The sequence below is a fragment of the Canis aureus genome, chromosome 16, assembly GCF_053574225.1.
Source record: "Canis aureus isolate CA01 chromosome 16, VMU_Caureus_v.1.0, whole genome shotgun sequence".
Lineage (NCBI taxonomy): Eukaryota > Metazoa > Chordata > Mammalia > Carnivora > Canidae > Canis > Canis aureus.
Window position 1 is genome coordinate 41,090,128 of NC_135626.1, and position 18,784 is coordinate 41,108,911.

General features: G+C 42.7%; 1 protein-coding gene and 1 long non-coding RNA gene across 2 annotated transcripts; one reads left to right on the plus strand and one right to left on the minus strand.

The window, feature by feature from the left end:
- Positions 1-491: 491 nt before the first annotated feature.
- On the minus strand, positions 492-14,575 carry LOC144286653 (uncharacterized). Its single transcript, XR_013354617.1, has 2 exons — positions 14,149-14,575; positions 492-2,493 (listed from the first exon to the last, which is right to left on the minus strand). It is a non-coding gene; the product is annotated as an uncharacterized LOC144286653 (long non-coding RNA).
- Positions 1,930-12,488, plus strand: G6PC1 (glucose-6-phosphatase catalytic subunit 1). Its single transcript, XM_077853368.1, has 5 exons — positions 1,930-2,351; positions 4,628-4,737; positions 6,894-6,999; positions 7,620-7,735; positions 10,762-12,488. Exons 1-5 carry the CDS (start codon positions 2,122-2,124, stop codon positions 11,271-11,273), a joined length of 1,074 nt encoding a protein of 357 aa, XP_077709494.1. The 5' UTR covers positions 1,930-2,121; the 3' UTR covers positions 11,274-12,488.
- Positions 14,576-18,784: the final 4,209 nt, after the last annotated feature.

Consider the following 18,784-nt stretch of genomic DNA (forward strand, 5'->3'; position numbering starts at 1 on the left):
GAGATTACTTAATAAATAAATATTTTTAAAAATATACATCCCGGGATGCCTGGGTGGCTCAGCAGTTGAGCGTCTGCCTTTGACTCAGGGCGTGATACTGGAGTTCTGGGATCGAGTCCCACATCAGGCTTCCTGTATGGAGCCTGCTTCTCCCTCTGCTTATGTCTCTGCCTCTCTCTCTCTGTGTCTCTCATGAATAAATAAATAAAATCTTTTTAAATAAATAAATATATATATATATATATATATATATATCACCTTACAGCTGTCAGAATGGCTAAAGTCAAAACGACAAGAAATAACAAATGTTGGCAAGCATGTGGTGAAGAAGGAACTCTCAAGCACTGTTGGTGAGAATGTAAATTAGTGCAGCCACCGTGGAAAACATTATGAAGCTTCCTCAAAAATTTAAAAATAGAAACACCATACCACCCAGTAATTCCACTACTGGACATTTGCCCAAATGAAACAAAAACAGTAGTTCAAAAAGATATATTCATTCTTATGTTTATTGCAGCATTATTTACAATAGCTAAGATATGGAAGCAAACCAACTATCTAACGATAGATAAATGAATAAGAAGATATACACACACACACAGACACATAGAGGAATATTACTCAGCCACAAAGAAGGATGAGATCTTGTCATTTGTCACAACACAGATGGACCTAGAGGGTACTATGCTAAGTGAAATAAGACAGAAAAAGACAAATATCATATGGTTTCACTTATATGTAGGGTCTAAAAAGCAAAACAAATGAGTAAACAAACACAAAAAGCAGACTCAAACCTACTATGTGGAGAACAAATTGATACTTGCCCAAGAGGAGGAGCAGTGAGAGGATGGGGAAAATGGGTGAAGGGGAATGAGAGATACAGGCTTCCAGACCTCATGGAATGAGTAAGTCACTGGAATGAAAGGTACAGCACAGGGAATACAGTCAATGGTATTGTAACAGTGTTGTACAGTGACAGGTGGTAGCTATACTGTGGTGAATGAAGCATAATGCACAGAGATGTTGAATAACTATGTTGTACACCTGAAACTAATGTTAGATTAGTTTCATTATGTAACATCAGTTTCAGCTACATTCTAATACACTTTAAAATAATACAGTAGTCCTTTCCAGAGTCCCCAGTCACCAATTTGCTCGTGTTTTTATTCAGAACCCCATATTCATTACATTGTTTTTGCATGAACACACATTCATTCTACTGCTTAAACTTATGTGTTAAAACCCCAAAGGTCCTAACTTGGAGGACATTGCATGAATTAATCAGTGCATTCAAAGATGATTACTTCCTGGCCCTAAGATATATAGAATCAACACTAGGAAGAAGGTTTGATCTCCCAAACCAGAGGCACTTCACAGACACTATGCAGTTAAGAATACACAGCAAGGTAGGCGATGGTTCCCAGTACAATAGAACTTAGCGAATATGTTTTTTTGAGATTTTATTTATGAGAGACACACAGAGAGAGGCAGAGACACAGGTAGAAGGAGAAGCAGGCTCCCTGAAGGGAGCCCGATGCCGGACTCAATCCCAGGACCCTGAGATCACAACCTGAGCCAAAGGTAGATGCTCATCCACTGAGCCATGCAGGTGCCCCGAACTTAGCATATTTTAAAAGTAATATGTTTAAAACATGCTCACTAGGGTACCAAGACTTTTCTTTGTCCTCAAATAAGTGCACTTGCAGACAGAAAATCAGGATCTTTGCAAGAACCATGGCGGATTTAGACTCTGTCCTGTGTCTCCGGCCCAGTTTCGGAGCCAGGAGGGCAGCCCTTGCACTATCAAGTAGCATGCCAAAGTTAATCATTGGCCCTGCCAAGTACATGGCAGATCAGGCTGTTTTTGTGTGCCTGTTTTTCTATTTTACGTAAATCACCCTGAACATGTTTGCATCAACCTCCTGGTGATGTACCTTTGATCAATAGATTTTAGACAAAAGTGGTTTTTGAGTCCAAAGATCAGGGCTGGGTTGACCTGCAGACTGGATACAGAGTGTATAAAAACAGGGGCAAGGCGCAGGCTGATAGCAGAGCAATCGCCAAGTCTGTAATAGCTGCAAAGGCTCAGCTGTAGGCTGCCTGAGGAGCCAGGGAGTAAGGATGGAGAAAGGAATGGATGTGCTCCATGACTTTGGAATCCAGTCAACGCACTACCTCCAGGTGAATTACCAGGACTCTCAGGATTGGTTCATCTTGGTGTCCGTGATTGCAGACCTCAGGAATGCCTTCTATGTCCTCTTTCCCATCTGGTTCCATCTGCGTGAAGCTGTGGGCATCAAACTTCTCTGGGTAGCTGTGATTGGAGACTGGCTCAACCTCGTCTTTAAATGGTGAGTAAGAGCCAGACAGAGAGGAGATCGGCAAGGGAAGAGGCTGGTATTCTCTCTGGAAATGTCTGTCCATCAGAAATTGCCTTCTCCGTGCTAGTCGGGAAGCCACAGGTTACTCCCCTCCTGACTCTGGATCATCTACCTAAAGAGGGAAGACAGCGAAAATCTTGTTGATGAATTGAAGATACAGACAAGGCTATTTCATATGGATGGAAGGCCAGCCGGACTTAGTGAAAAGTCTAAAGTATATAGGCTATAAGCAAAGAAGCACAGTTGTATTACTTTGAAGCAGAATAGGTAACATAAAGATAGGTGTATGAAAGATGATGTATGAAAACAGGAAACAAGTATATAATTTAAAAACCCACTGCATGGAGAAAGGAGAAGTAACCCAGAGAACTGGGCTCTAACCCTTGTTCGGCCACCTACCAGCTGTATGTCCTGGGAAAGTCAGAGCAACTCTCTGAGTTTCTGTCTTACAATCTGTAAACTTAAATTATCCTTGGGAGCTTAATAATAATTCTAGTTAACATTTATTGAACATTTAGTAGGTACTAGGCCATGTGCCAAGTGCTTTTCTGTGAGGTAGTTACTACTGTATTATAGATGAAGAGACAGAGCCATTACGATAAGGGACCAGAACTAGATCCACATGGTGGTCAAAGGCAGAGGCAGCATTTTAAGGCCAGACAGGCTAGTTTCAGAGCCAAAGCTCTTAAGGATTATGCTGTATTCATTGCTGACAAATTGACTTTTTCAGGGAGCAGGAGGAAGCCAAATTTTAATGTTTGTCAATTTCTCTGGTGTATATATTCCTATTGGGGCCACTTTTGATGGGTCAAGCTTGCAAAAATCCTGAATATTTTACAATTGTCAGCCAATACCATATGATTCTAGCTCATTAGTGGCTTGGCCTCTATTTCCTCATCTAGAAAATAAAGAGCTTGGGCCAGCTAAAACCTTTACCATCCCTAAACTATCTATGTCTACTGTCAAGTGATTCTGAAGACCCTTCTAGCTCTAATATTCTTTGGCCATAAACAATAACATCCTTTAGTGTCCAAAAGAAAAAAAAAATTGTCTTGGGTTGAGAGGCTCAGGGCATATCGATGTGGTTCTGAAACCTCTATTGAAAAATCTACTAAGTTTCGTCTGTAATGTCCCCTATTCAACAGCATGACCCTAAAAATTAAACAGATAAAGTGTTATTTTAAACATCTGATCTCAGTTGAAGAACCATGGACTTTCTCTGAGTTGGTGCAGGTCAGAGTTAGTGGCTGTCTGATTTCGGTGAAAAATCACTATTCCACCCCTGGAAGGGCTGACCCTTGACACCTGTTTCCACAACAAAAACGTATCTAGTACTTTTAAAGGGAAGTCTGAGTTACCCTGCTCCAAGGCAGAGAGGATACAAAGTGAGTGCCAGAAGTTATCTATGTCCCTACACAGAGCAATTCCTGCAGCAAAGAGGCCATATCTCCTGATGGTGCTTGTCCCTGGGGCTAGTGCATATTCTCTGATGTCAGAAGAAACCCAAGACTCTCTGAGACCTGAAGAAAGAGTATAGGGACCTGACAGGATTTACAAGTCCAAGTTGCAAACTGTAGTTCTGTATGTGTCCTTCCAGGACAAATTCTTACTGAGGTTTTTAAAAAAGTCACATAGCTTCCATTGATATGCATTTTTTTTAAGATTTTATTTATTTATTCATTAGAGACACACAGAGAGAAGCAGAGACAGAGGCAGAGGGAGAAGCAGGCTTCTCGTAGGGAGCCCGATGTGGGACTCCATTCCAGGACCCCGGGATCATGTCCCGAGCTGAAGGCAGATGCTCAACCGCTGAGCCACTCAGGTGTCCCCATTAATATGGATTTTTAGGATCTTGGGTTTATTTCTGTTTCAATAAATAATACATCAAAATGGTTCAGAATTCAAAAGTTATATAAAGGATGTACCAGAAAAAGTCTCCCTCCCTTACTGCTCTCCAGCCATCCAGTTCCTCTTCTTGGAGGCAGCCAAAGCTAACAGTTTTCTGTTTAGGATCACATGAATCTTCTCCTCAAATGACTCTCTCGTCTCAGAAGTGTGGGCTTCAGACAAAACGGTTCTTTCAGGGAAGGTGGGTGGGGGAACAGGGTAACTGGGTGATGGGCATTAAGGAGGGCATGTGATGTGATGAACACTGAGTGTTATACTATATATTGGCAAATGGAATTTAAATAATTTTTAAAGGGGTTCTTTCAGTAACTCCAGATACTGGTTCTGCTTTTTTACAGGATTCTGTTTGGACAGCGTCCATACTGGTGGGTCATGGACACCGACTACTATAGCAACACCTCTGTGCCACTGATAAAGCAATTTCCAGTTACCTGTGAAACTGGACCAGGTGAGAGTCCCAGCCCCTGAGACAGAAGCTGGGTGGACCTGGTTCACTGTAGCCACCTATCAGCATTCATTGTAGACAAAGCTGTCTTTGAGGGGACATGAGGAGAGCCACTCCTTCAAGCTTTAATCATGGTCTTCAATTGGGTACAACTCTTTTTTTTTTAAAGATTTTATTTATTTACTCATGAGAGACACACAGAGAGAGGCAGAGACATAGGCAGAGGGAGAAGCAGGCTCCATGCAGGAAGCCCGACGTGGGACTCGATCCTGGGTCTCCAGGATCACACCCTCAGACCCAGAATCACAACCTGAGCCAAAGGCAGATGCTCAACTGCTAAGCCACCCAGGTGTCCCGGGTACAACTCCATTTAATTTAATTCAAGAAGGTCTCCCTGAATAACACGTTACTGCTACTTTAGAAATCTGCCAATATTTCCAGAACCTAAATTGCTAATCCAGAGAGATAAGGGTACTGTTCTGGGCAAAGGACCTAAGAGAGTAACTGTATGATGGCCCTTTGTCCAGGGAGAGAAAGCAGTAGAAGCCTAAGCCCTTGGCTATCCTTCCCTGAGGCTTAGACAAGTAGCTGTGCAAATGATAGATTTCCCTTCTTAGTAGACACTGGAATATCCAACCCCTTCACTCACCCTTAAGTCTCATGCTGGCATCCCTTCCTCAGGGACCCTAACCTTGACTCCCAAACTAGGGCATGGCCCTTAGCTATTTGTTCTCACAAACAATTTGTTCACTTTAGAGGATATTTGTTCATTCAGATGTTATTTATTGAGCACCTACTCTGTGCCAGACACTGTTCTAGGTACTTGGAGTACCTTAGTGAATAAAACAGACAAAGATTCCTGCCCTAGTGCAGCTGAAATTTGAATGGTGTGTGTATGCACATGCACACACAATATACAAAATCATAATACACAAGTAAAATATATAGGATATTAGAAGACATTAATGTAGATGAAGAAGAGAAAGAAGAATAGAAAGAGGAGAGGAGGGGGAAGGAACAGAGAAGGAGGAGGAGGGGGAGGGGGAGGAGGAAGAAGAAGAAGAGGAGAAAAGGAAAGGCAAGGCTTTATTTATGAAATTCCCTGGAAAGCAGATTCAGATTAGATTAGCACACAGGAACTCATACTCCACATGCATTGCTCCTGTCTGCAACAGGAGCATGCAGGAACAACGCATGTGGAAGGAAGGAACAGTAGCCAACTGGGCAGGAGAAGTCTAACTCAGATTTGGTCTCAGCCAAACCTACAGGGGAGTTCTGAAACTGGGGACGGCCTTTCAGAGTTTGCCCTGAATCGAGTCAGGAGAATCAGGCCCTTATGCCCCAATATAGAGCGGTGATTGGGTGTAGGCTGCCCCTGGGGAGATGGTAACCCTGATCAAAATGGCTCTGTTTAGTCCAGGGCAATCCTCAGAGAGGGATGAGAGCTGAGGGCCATCCATGACCACATTCTCAACAGCTGGAAAAATAAGTTCTTCAGTCTAGAAGGGAATCTGGGTGGCATATCTCAAGACCTTCTATCTTTCAGGATAGAATGATCAGGAAGTACTGGTTGAAGTATTAAGTAAGATGGTCAGGGTAAGACTCCCTGAGAAGAGAGGTTTGAGCAAAAACTTGAAGGAGCCAAGGAAGTTAGCAAGTAAATTTCTGGTAGAAAATATTTCTGGCCAGAAAGATCAATAGCACAAAGACTCTGAGGTGGAAGTATGTTTAAAGGAGAGGAATGAGGCCAGTAAGACTGGAACAGAGTGAGTAGCAAGAGTGGAGGAAGTGATGGAGGCCAGATTGATTTGCAGTTACACACTCAGTATCCTGATTCTTGGTGTAGTTTCTAGACTGTATTTAACTATAAGAGCTGGGGCCTTCTCTGGTTTTACTTGCCACTGTACACATACACACACTCCAGAGCCTATTACAGTTCTGGTCAGGTGGTAGGAGCCCAATAGATATTTGTTTAATAAATGACTAAATGGATAAATAGATGGATGGCAGGATGGGTGGATGGGTGGATGAAAGGATGGAAAGATGGGTGGTGGATGGACAGACGGATGGATGGATGGATACAGGACAACCACTAGAAGTGTCCCAGATGGAGACTTTTCACCTTTAGTTCATCCATTAATCTCTTCCTCACCCTTTAGGGAGTCCCTCTGGTCATGCCATGGGTACAGCAGGTGTATACTACGTGATGGTCACATCTACCCTTTCTATCTTTCGGGGGAGAAAAAGGCCAACCTACAGATTTCGGTAAGAATCAGCACTGGGGTGTGGGCGGTGGAGGGCAGGAGGTAACTTTCTCTGCACCTGACACACCACTTGCTCTTCCTCACATTCCCCACAGCTAGCCCACCCCCTCTTGGGTTGGTACTGAGCAGAGTTGTGGCATTTCTGCTGAGGGCAAATGTTAGAGTCACAGAATGTCAGGGCTGGAAGGGACCTATGAGAGCAACACCTCACTTTACAGATAAGGAAACAAGGGCTAACACGGGAAAGGAACTTTCCGTGATCAGACAATGTAGTACTGGCAGGGTTTCAATAAAATCCCATTTCTAGACCAACCAAAGAATCGCCTTGTCCAGGTCACAAAAAAAGAAACATAAGATGTTCCTACTACAGAGAATTTCTGTGCATGCAGCCACTGTGCCAATCCTTAAAATTATACACATATAAAATCAGGAGGTTAACCTTCACATGTGCAAGGATTCACCAAGTGACACGGTCATCTCTGAGCTTTTGTGTATGGGCTTCAGTTTACAAAAATGCCACTGACTGCACCTAAGTTTGTCAGACTCAAGCATTCCCGCCAGGGCTGTTCTTGCTAAAGGATGTGTGTCTGGGTTCTGTTATGACTGCCTCTTCTGTTGCAGGTGCTTGAATATCCTTCTGTGGTTGGGATTCTGGGCTGTGCAGCTGAACGTCTGTCTGTCCCGAATCTACCTTGCTGCTCATTTCCCCCATCAGGTTGTTGCTGGAGTCCTGTCAGGTATCAGCTGCTTTGGCTCTCTCCCTTCTTCCTCTCCTATCCCATGTCTCCCTAACTGGGACGAAAATCCCAGCATTCCAGTCATGTTCTGGGTGTAATCGATGCTGTTAGCTCTTCAGAGGGTTGAAAGTTAAAGGTGGGTGAAACTATTCATTTCTACAGGAGTCCCCACATGGACACAATTAAATATGTTTCGGAAAAGTTGCAATACATCAAGTTAACTTACCCAATTGAATTATCTTGAAATTTCCTTACTTTCATATTCCTTATTTCTTCAGTTGGAAATCACCCCTAGCTTAGGTTCTTTTTCTTTTTTTTAGGTAGATTTATTTATTTATTTATTTATTTATTTATTTATTTATTTATTTATTTTGGGTGGAGGAGCAGAGGGAGAGGGAAAATGAATCTGACTCCACGCTGAGTGTGAAGCCAGATATCAGGCTCAATCTCAGGACCCTGACATCATGACCTGAGCTGAAATCAGGAGTTGAATGCTTAACTGACCGAGCCACCTAGGCATCACAGCCCTTAGTTTAGCTTTAAGGGAATCTACCAAATTTGACAAATTAATAGTGTCCTAGAAAAACTCTTTACTTGGGTAAAGAGGGTAAAATTAATTTGCAGACTTACAGTTCGTCTTTCTTATAGGTTCAGAATTTTGTTTTGTTTTGTTTAATATTTTATTTGTTTATTTGAGAGACAGTACGAGCAGGGGAGAGAGGTAGAGGGCAAAGGAGAAGCAGACTCCCTTCTGGGCAGGGAGCTGACATGGGATTCAATCCCAGGATCCTGAGATCCTGACCTGAGTCAAAGGCAGACGCTCAACAGACTGAGCCACCCAGGCGCCTCTAGGTTCAGAATTTTGAATAAGTTGATACCTAAACAATGCAGGGGTTAGGAGCATTGACCCCTACTCCATGCACTCGAAAATCCACATATAACTTTGATTTCCCCAAAACTTAACTACTTATAGCCCACTGTTGACTGGAAGCCTTACTGATGATAATAATAGTCAATTAACACACGTCTTGTATATGTATTATATCCTGTGTTCTTACAATAAAGCAAGTGAGAGAAAAGAAAATGTTATTAAGGGACGCCTGGGTGGCTCAGCGGTTAAGCGGCTGCCTTCCGGCTCAGGGCATGATGCTGGAGTCCTGGGGATCGAGTCCCACATCGGGCTCCCTGCATGGAGCCTGCTTCTCCCTCTGCCTATGCCTATGCCTCTGTTTCTCTCTCTCTCTCTCTCTCATGAATAAATAAATAAAATCTTTAAAAAAAAAAAAAAGAAAATGTTATTAAGAAAATCAGCAGGGGTGTACCGCCTGGGTGGCTCAGTTGGTTAAGCATCTGCTTCAGTTCAGGGCATGATCTCAGGGTCCTGGGATCAAGCCCTGCATCAGGCTCCCTGGTCTGCAAAGCGTCTGCCCTTCCCTTTCCCTCTGCCCCACTGCTTGTGCTCTCTCTCACTCTTCTGTCTCCCTTTCTCTCTCTTTTAAATAAATAAATAAATAAATAAACAAATAAATAAATAAATCCTTTAAAAAAAATCTGCAGGAACAGGAGCACCTCGGTCGTTCAGTCTGTTGGGCAGCTGCCTTCAGCTCAGATCATGATCTTGGGGTCCCAGGGTCAAGCTGCATGTGGGGCTCCCTGCTCAGTGGGGAGTCTGCTTCTCCCTGCGCTCTCCCCCCTTCTCATGCTGGCTCGTACTCTCTGTCTCTCAAATAAATAAATAAATAAATTTTTAAAGATTTTATTATTTATTCATGAGAATATACAGAGAGGAGACAGAGAGAGGCAGAGGCACAGGCAGAGGGAGAAGCAGGCTCCACGCAGGGAGCCCAACGTGGGACTCGATCCGGGGTCTCCAGGGTCATCCCCTGGGATGAAGGCAGGCGCTAAACCGCTGAGGCACCCGGGCTGCCCAAATAAATTTATTTTTAAAAAAAGATTTTATTTATTTATTCATGATAGATAGAGAGAGAGAGGCAGAGACACAGGCAGAAGGGAGAAGCAGGCTCCATGCCGGGAGCCTCACGGGGGACACGATCCTGGGACCCCAGGATCGCGCCCTGTGCCAAAGGCAGGCCACAAACCACTGAGCCACCCAGGGATCCCCCAAATAAAATCTTTTTTAAAAAAAGATCAGCAGGATGAGAAATACATTTACAATGCTCTGTATATTTATCAAAAAAATCTGCATGTAAGTGGACCCTCCTACTTCAAATCCATGTTGTTCAAAGGTCAACTATACTTGTATTTTCTTAGATCCCATTTAGAAGGGGCGGAAAAGACTTAGGTTAAGTATAAGAAACTTTACTTTGTGGGAGGTACTGGAATATAAGATCTTAGGGAACTTGTAGAATTCTCCCCCTAGAGATGGGTAAGAGCAGAGCATGGCAGCATTACAAGAAGTGTGTTGAATACAAGGGAGGTAATGGTTTCATGACAACCACAAAATAATACAGCATTTACCACTGGGTACCATGTTTGAGGAAGAACCCAGAAGCCATGTTACATGAAAGACCTGAGAATGTTTAGGTTAGAGATGAGACTGTCTTCAGATGTGTTTTATAAAAAGGCTGTAGCTTTACAACTTAACTCTTACAGAAATAACGAAGACCAACAGATGGCATTAGAGGGGGACACATTTCAGCTTAGCACAAGGAAGAATTTTTTATAATCAAATCCATTCAAACATGAAATGGGCTGCCCGAGTGGGAGTGAGCTCTCTACCTCTGCAAGTATTCAAGTAGAAACATAAGGACCCCCGACAGGAAACATGCATGCAATGGGAGAATGTATGGGACATGACTCTTCCATCTGAAAGAGTGTATGACTAAGGACAGATTGGAGTCACATAGGAGAATAAACCAGGTGACTCTCTAATCTAGCATCTGTGATTTAATGCCACAATGGCAGGATGGACCATATGTTACCTATTGCTCCAAACACTCCCCACCTCTGCGGCTGAAGGTCCAGAGTCTTCCCTATTTCTCACAGCCATTCTTTCTTCCACGCAGGCATTGCTGTTGCTGAAACTTTCCGCCACATCCAGAGCATCTACAATGCCAGCCTCAAGAAATATTTTCTCATTACTTTCTTCCTGTTCAGTTTTGCCATTGGATTTTACCTGCTGCTCAAGGGGCTGGGTGTGGACCTCCTGTGGACACTGGAAAAAGCCAGGAGATGGTGTGAGCGGCCGGAATGGGTTCACATTGACACCACACCCTTTGCCAGCCTTCTCAAGAACGTGGGGACCCTCTTTGGCCTGGGGGTGGCTCTCAACTCCAGCATGTACAGGGAAAGCTGCAAGGGCAAGCTTAGCAAGTGGTTCCCATTCCGCCTCAGCTGCATTGTGGTGTCTCTCATCCTCCTGCACCTCTTTGACTCTTTGAAACCCCCATCCCAAACTGAGCTGATCTTCTACACCTTGTCCTTCTGCAAGAGTGCAGCAGTGCCCCTGGCATCTGTCAGCCTCATCCCCTACTGCCTTGCCCGGGTCTTCGACCAGCCAGACAAGAAGTCTTTGTAAGGCATGTGGAGTCTTCAGTATTCAAGCCAATGACTGTGCCAATCATCGAGGTGGCTGGGGTCTTGTGCCAGCCCATTTTGAGGCCAGAGGTGCTAGAGTCAGCTCAGGTAACCCCTTCCTCCTTTGCAATTCTAATTGTATTGGGTGGGGTGTTTGTTTTTTTGTGTTTTTTTGTTTTTGTTTTGTTTTGGTTTGGTTTTTTTGGTTTTTTTTTTTAAAGCTAATAAGGCTAGTTGAGAAAGTCTTATCTGTTAGTTGGGGTGTTCTGGATCTTTTTTTCCCCTGAAAACTTACTTGCTCTTCTTTTAGATACACAAAAGCAAGGCTTCCAGGTAGGGCCAGCTCACAATCCCAGGCTGGGGATCTCAGCTCAGGATTTTCTACCTGTCCCCATCCTTACAAGAAAAGGGAAAGGAGCAGTGGATTTGATAGAGAAAGAAGAATGGATTAAGAAAGACTTCTTCGTATCCTGCATATCATGCAAATTATGTTACACAAAATCTAAATCGCTTTGATTATATTTGAATTTTTAGGTAAGGGACTCTCAATAGTGGGGGACCAACTTAAAGCATAACTAATAGGTAGTTAATGGGGTAATTCTGCTTCTTCTATGTTTCTACTATATATCCATGGTCTTTGCATTTACCAGGATTTCTGAATGGCTGCAGTGACCTAGATTTGTGCTGGGTCAGAGCATTCAGATATAGTCAGCTTCTCTATCACACTACATCTTCCTCCTTGTCAGCCTAGCTCTGCTTTCCCTAGAACTTTCCACTGGCTCTACATCCTGCTGGACACAGAGATGCCTAAAGGCAGCTCTAGTGCTTTTGTATGGTTTAGTCAAGCTCTGAAATCTTGGGCAAAAAGGTGAGGAGAGGGCAAGGAGAGGAAAGGATTCCTCTCTCCAGAAGGTCACTCCAATGTTACTTTTGATTCCTAGAGGGTAAATATGACTCCTTTTTCTATCCCAAGCCAACCAAGAGTGCTCTTGGAGGAAAAGCCAGCTCTTCCTTGCCTGTTGTCAAGTCTCAGCTGATTTGCAGAATATGTCTTTTAAAAATGTTTAAGCCTATTTATTTGAGAGTCCTTGTTTTTGCTACTAATTATATAGTTCATCATATATTACCATTCACACCAACCATCGTGGTCATAACATCTTTGAAAAGAAAAATATATATGTGCAGTATTTTATTAAAACAACATTTTATTTAAGAATGAAGTCTTGCTGATTACTGTATTTTAGATGCAATGCGATCTGAAGGTTCTAATTCTGGCCCAGCTAAATTTCTAGCTCTTTTTCTATTTCCCTAAACAAATAATTTAGTCTCTGTGTACTTATGTTTTCCCTTTGGAGAAAGAAGTCTTGGGCTGGCCAGGAGTACCAGTGGAGCTGGGGGACCCACAAAGTGTCCACAGGGGCACAAGTAGAGTTGAGTGCATCAACACAGGCACAATATCATTGACCAAGGTTGAACATTAGTTACCAGACCACAGGTTGGCATGAGTTGCTCTAAGGGATCAAGCTACAACTTAAAGGCAAACAATCAGGGTCATTACCAAAGTAAACAATCAGGGAATGTAAGTCATAGCAGCAGAAAAAGACTGGGTAAACTCTGGAATCCAGGAACCCGGCATCAGCAAGGTTTGAGGTTATGGTTAAAGAAAGTCTCAACAGAGCAAGTCATAGCAGCAAGGAATGCTCATAGGAATTATTGAAGTTTTCTCCCCAAATGATCTATTTTTATTCTGGGTGCTGGGCACCACCCCCAAAGGCCTGGACACATCAGCCTAACCCTGCATCTACTGAGGATGAAATCTGCTCACTCACTTCGGAACTTTGGAATGTGTATATCCAGGAAAATTGAGTCTTCCTACTGGATTTGTTTTCTTCAGGGGGCACAAGGCCCCTCGGAGACCTTAATGGTCTTACCAGTGGAGAAGGGACATGATCTTGTTCTGTCTAAACTGAACTCGTTGCTCAGGCCTGGCCCCCATCCTTGATGATTTATCAGGGAGCAAGTCCAGGTTCCTTGCAATAGGATTCTGGCAGAAAGTGAATATTGCCCCTGCCGCCAGCAGTTGGTGAGGTTGATAAGGACACATAATAGATAAAATTACCGAGTACTTATGTGCCAGGCTCTGTTCTATGCATTTTATTTGTTTCTACAATTAATTCACTTAATTCTCCCAACATCTCTGTGAGGTGGGGGCTATAGCTTATCCACACATCACATATAAATAAAAACAGAGAGGGTAGGTATCCTGCCCAAGATGGTGAAGTCAGTTTGACACCAAGCAGTCTGACTCCAGAGTCCACACTCCACCCTGTAGCCCCCTCACACCAATGGGCACCAATAAGACTGGTGGGTATTTCTGGTTGGCTCAATCAGTGGAGCCTGTGACTCTTGATCTCAGCGTCCTGAGTTCAAGCCCCACATTGGATGCAGAGCTTACTTAAAATTAATAAATTATTAAGAAAAGAAGAAAAAAGACTGGCAGCTGTTTGAAACCATTCTTCAGATGCCAGATACAACTTTGAATTCAGCCCAGAAAGAATTTGCTTTCTTGTGGTCAAAGGAATTATAAAACTTAGAATGATCCTCCCAGTGAGCTAGTGTTAGTTTCTAAGTATGAAGATGCCATATTTCAAAGGCAACTTTACAAAATAACTTAGAAGAGGCATAACCATATTAGTTTAACTTTAGCTTTTTTCTTTCTTTCAAAAAAAGAGTCTAAAAGTCATGCTCAGACTATCTGGTCATACAGGAAGCAACTTACTGTTTCTACAATTGAGATAAAACAAAAAGGCAGAAATACCACAAAGAACTTTCAGTATAGATCCATGTACAGAGGCATAGAAAATGAAGAGACTTACATGAAGATTGCTTAAGTCAGAGAATCCACAAAGACAGGACTGCTACCTTTCCTTGGGATTGCTATCTGTTTCCTCGAGAAACAGACGATGCTAAATAAAGGCTTAGAATCTGTAATGGGAAAAGCTGAGCAGAAAGAGTGTCAGCTCATGATCAATTCGTAGTAGCCAGTAGCCAGTGTGTCAGCACATTCTGATTGCTGACCTGTTGCCCAAATTACAGAGGTCTGTTTGCTTTAGAAATGACTTATGAGTCCTCAGGATGGAAGTAAATGTAAGTGACCTATGACAGTTTTAAACCCAAAGCCATGTCATGTTATAGCACAATTTGATTGTTCTAGCAGTCTATCAGTTTTGAGGTGGTACACTTGGGGATCACACACACACACTATACAATTGTGCTATTGCCCTAGGAAAATAAACCCATTAAGAAAATACAGCTTCGGGATCCCTGGGTGGCTCAGCCGTTTGGCGCCACCTTCGGCCCAGGGTGTGATCCTGGATTCCTGGGATGGAGTCCCACATAGGGCTCCCTGCGTGGAGCCTGTTTCCTCCTCTGCCTGAGTCTCAGCTTCTCTCTCTCTCTCTTTCTCTGTCTCTGTCTCTTATGAATAAATAAATAAATAAAATCTTAAAAAAAAAAAAAAGAAAATATAGCTTCTGCTGCCAGAGTCAGCTGCTACACCACAGATACACTGAGAGGTTTTGTTTTTAACAATATTTATAATAGCTTTTTAAAAAATTTATAACAACTTTATTGAGATATAATTCACACATCATACAAATCACCCATTTAAAGTGTGCAATTTGGGGCACCTGGGTGGTTCAGTTGATTAAGCATCTGCCTTTGGGCTCAGGTCATGATCCTAGGATACTGGGATTGAGCCCTGAATAGGGCTCCCTGTTTGCTGGGAAGCCTGCTTCTTACTCTCCCAGCCTCTCCCCCTGCTTGTGCTCTCTCTCCTGTTCTCTCTCTCTCTCATGAATAAATAAAATCTCTTAAAAATAAATAAAGTACACAATTCAATGGATTTTAGCATATTCAGAGAATTGTACTACCATGACCACAAACCAATTTTAGAACATTTTTGGTTGGGTTCCTGGGTGGCTCAGTCAATTAAGTGTCTGCCTTTGGCTCAGGTCACAATCCCAGGCTCCCTAACCCTGCTCAGCGAGAAGCCTTCCTTTCCCTCTCCCTCTGCCACTCTCCCTTCTTACACTCTCCGTCAAATAAATAAATAAATAAAATCTTAAAAAAAAAAAAAAGACTCTTTGGTCACTCTATAGGGGGAAACCCTGTACCCATTAGAAGTCACTTCCACTTTACCCCCACCTCCCAGCCCTAGGCCACCACTGACCTACTTCTTGTTTCATAGATTTGCCTGTGGATATTTCATACCAATGGAATCATACAACATGTGACCTCTTGCATCTGGTTTCTTTCCCTTAGCATTTTTTCAAGGTCGATCGCTGTTGTAACACATAGTAGTACTACATTTCTTTTGATGGCCAAATAACACTCCACTGTATGGATATACTAAATTTTGTTAATGATATTTGGGTCACTTCCACATTTTGGCTCTTATGAATAATACTGCTATGGGGGCACCTGGGTGGCTCAGTGGTTGAGCATCTGCCTTTGACTTGTTCTGTCTAAACTGAACTCCTGAGTTCCTGGTCATGATCCTGGGGTCCTGGGACCAAGTCCTGCATCAGGATCCCCAAGGGAAACCTGCTTCTCCCTCTGCCTATGTCTCTGCCTCTCTCTGTGTGTCTCTCATAAATAAATAAACAAAATATTTTTAAAAAATAATACTGCTGTGAACATTTGTGTATAAATTTTTGTGAGGATGCATGATTTCATTTCTCTTGGGTAGGTACATTAGACTGGAATTGCTGGATCATATGGTAACTCTGTGTTTAACCTTTCAGGGAAGTGCCAGACTGTTTTCCCAAAGGTTTAGCAAGGAAAAATTTTTAAATGTTTTTGGTTTTGCCATCTCTTTTGATTTCCTAGAAGCACACCCTGTCTGATAGCTTTGTCCAATTTTTTCCTTTAGAAGAGCTTTGCAGCAGGATTGATGAGGGGCTCAGATTTCATATGATGAAGTGTCAGTGGGCTCCTGCTACTTTAATAAAGCAATGGCTTTATTGTTCCAGTGTGCATTCCAAGAGCATTTCATTTGAAGACATGTCTGGATATTTGAAGTTCCAGCCCTAATCAATTGACCGGTTGTTTGTAACCTGCCAAAATATGCTTACTTGTTTTCTGAACACCATTACTTTAGCTGCTGAATTATTAATATTTATTGATTTCATTCCATAGTAATTGCCGAACTAGGACAGATGACTTTAAGGCTGGCATGTGTAAATAAAATAGGACGATGTCATTTGTATCCCAGAGTTTTTCAAGAGCCTCATGTTTTCATGGAAAACATGCTGGCCAAATAACCTTCAGATGATGTTGTTAAGGAAAGAATTGACTAGAAAAGGTATGAAATGGAAGCCGACAAAAGTCACTTCCATTAGAGAACCAAGAGCCTAATTAATCTGGAAGAGAAACTAGCAATTGTCTAGTCCAGTGATGGGGAACCCAAAACCCAAAATCTAACTTCAGAGTGAAAGATTAAAAAGCTGTCTCTGGGACAAACAGAAAAAGCAGAAACCCATAAATACAGAGAACAAACTGGTGGTTGGCAGAAGGGAGGGTGATGGAGGGATGGGTAAAATGGGTGAAGGAGAGGGAGAAATACAGGTTTCCAGTTATGGAATCAATAAGTCACTGGGATAAAAGATACAACATGGAGAATACAGTCAATGTTATTATAATAGTATCGTATGGTGACAGATGGTAGCTACACTTGCCGTGAGCAGAGCACAATGTATAGAGATGTAGAACTACTATGTTGTATACCTGAAACTAATGTAGCATTGTGTGTCAGCTATATTTCAATTAAAAATAATAATAAAATAAAATAAGTAAAAAATAAAAAGCTGCTTTTGGGTTCCTGCTTCTTCATAAAAAAGAAAAAAGTCTATACATATTTTTATTTTTTCTGAATTGGTCCTTATTTTTTAAAAATTGCTCAACTATTAATCCTATTCAAAATTTTATTTCATAGATACAGAGATTAAGACCTAGAGATGTAAAATAGCTCATCTAAGTTATATAAGTAACCTGTCCTCAGGTCACCTGATTTTTAGCAGAGAGCAGTCTCCCCTCCGCCTGTTTCCTGCATTTACTTGGGCCACTATGTCAACACACAGCTGTTGAAACAGAAATGAATGGGAGAGCCAGCTTATTTGAGCCAGAACCAGTAACCATACTCAAGAGGGTTTTTTTAAAGATGTTTTATGTATTTATTTGAGAGAGAGCATGAGCAGGGGGGAGAGGCAGAGGGAGAGTGAGAAGCAGACTCTCTTCTGCTGAGCAGGGAGCCCAATGAAGGACTGGGTCCCAGGACCCCAAGATCATGACCTGAGCTGAAGGCAGACGCTTAATGACTGAGCCACCGAGGCGCCACTCAAGGTGGCCTGTTCTTAATTATGTCACACACTCCTCTCTGCCTTTGCTCTCAAAAATCTTTCCAAGGCAGAAATGTAACTTAAACAAGAAGCAACTTGGTGTTTTTATGGAGTTTTAGTTTTTTTGGGGGGGGTGTGTGTGTGCGTGTTTTGTTTGCTTGTTTGTTTGTTTTAGCAGGAGGGTGGTTTTCCAGGCAGTACATTTTCAATACTTTTCTTTCTTCTCGCATCTTCTGCTTTTCACATTTCACAGCCATTTCCTTCAGATCAGCTAATTCAACTCCAAGTCCGAAAGCTGCTAGAACTCCTCTCATTCCTCTCCAACACGGAACTGGGAATTCCAGTGCTGTGTCAGCTGTGTTACAAAAGGAAGAACACCAAATTCTTTCTCCTCCACGGTGAACTGTTTGGACTCCCTGACCAGGCCATGCCAACAGAATCCCATCGTTTCTCCTCCGTCTTCCCCACTAAATTCCTTCTTCAACCTCAGCCTGTGGGAGATGTTGCCACTGACTCCTGCTTGATCCTCCCTCCTGACCAACGCAAATGAGCCTTTTGAGAGAGGTAATTTAGCTGAATTGATTTGATAGCCCCAGTGGCGTAAATCCATTTTCTTTATTCTGGTTAAGTCTTTAGACTGCCAGGGCCCTCCTTATGAGTCACCCCAGCCCACACCCCACACAAAGACAGTGGCATCATCTCTCCCTACAGACTGCAGTGAAACCACATTGGACACCCTGCACCAAACCTCCAAAGGGTTCCTTTGTTTCGGGAGGTTTGAGTGAGGCTCCCTCGCTCCTGACAGGAATCAGAGTTGATTCAGAAAAAGCTGAGTTGATTCAGAAAAGCAGCCCATCTTTGATCTGAGTCTCCAAGCTTTGCCACCAGCTTGCTGGGTACGGTAGCCACCAAACTATTATCTGCAAAATTATGCCCTCTCTTGTTTTCTACCAATAGTGCTCTCACGGGTACACGGTATGCTTCTAAGAACTTCCAAAGGACAGATGACTCCAAATATAATGACTGTCAGACTAGTGAGTTAATTCCTCAAGTTGCCAGGATGGCTGAGCTCAATCCATTTTAAGAAAAAGAAAAGACCTGGAGGGGATCCAAA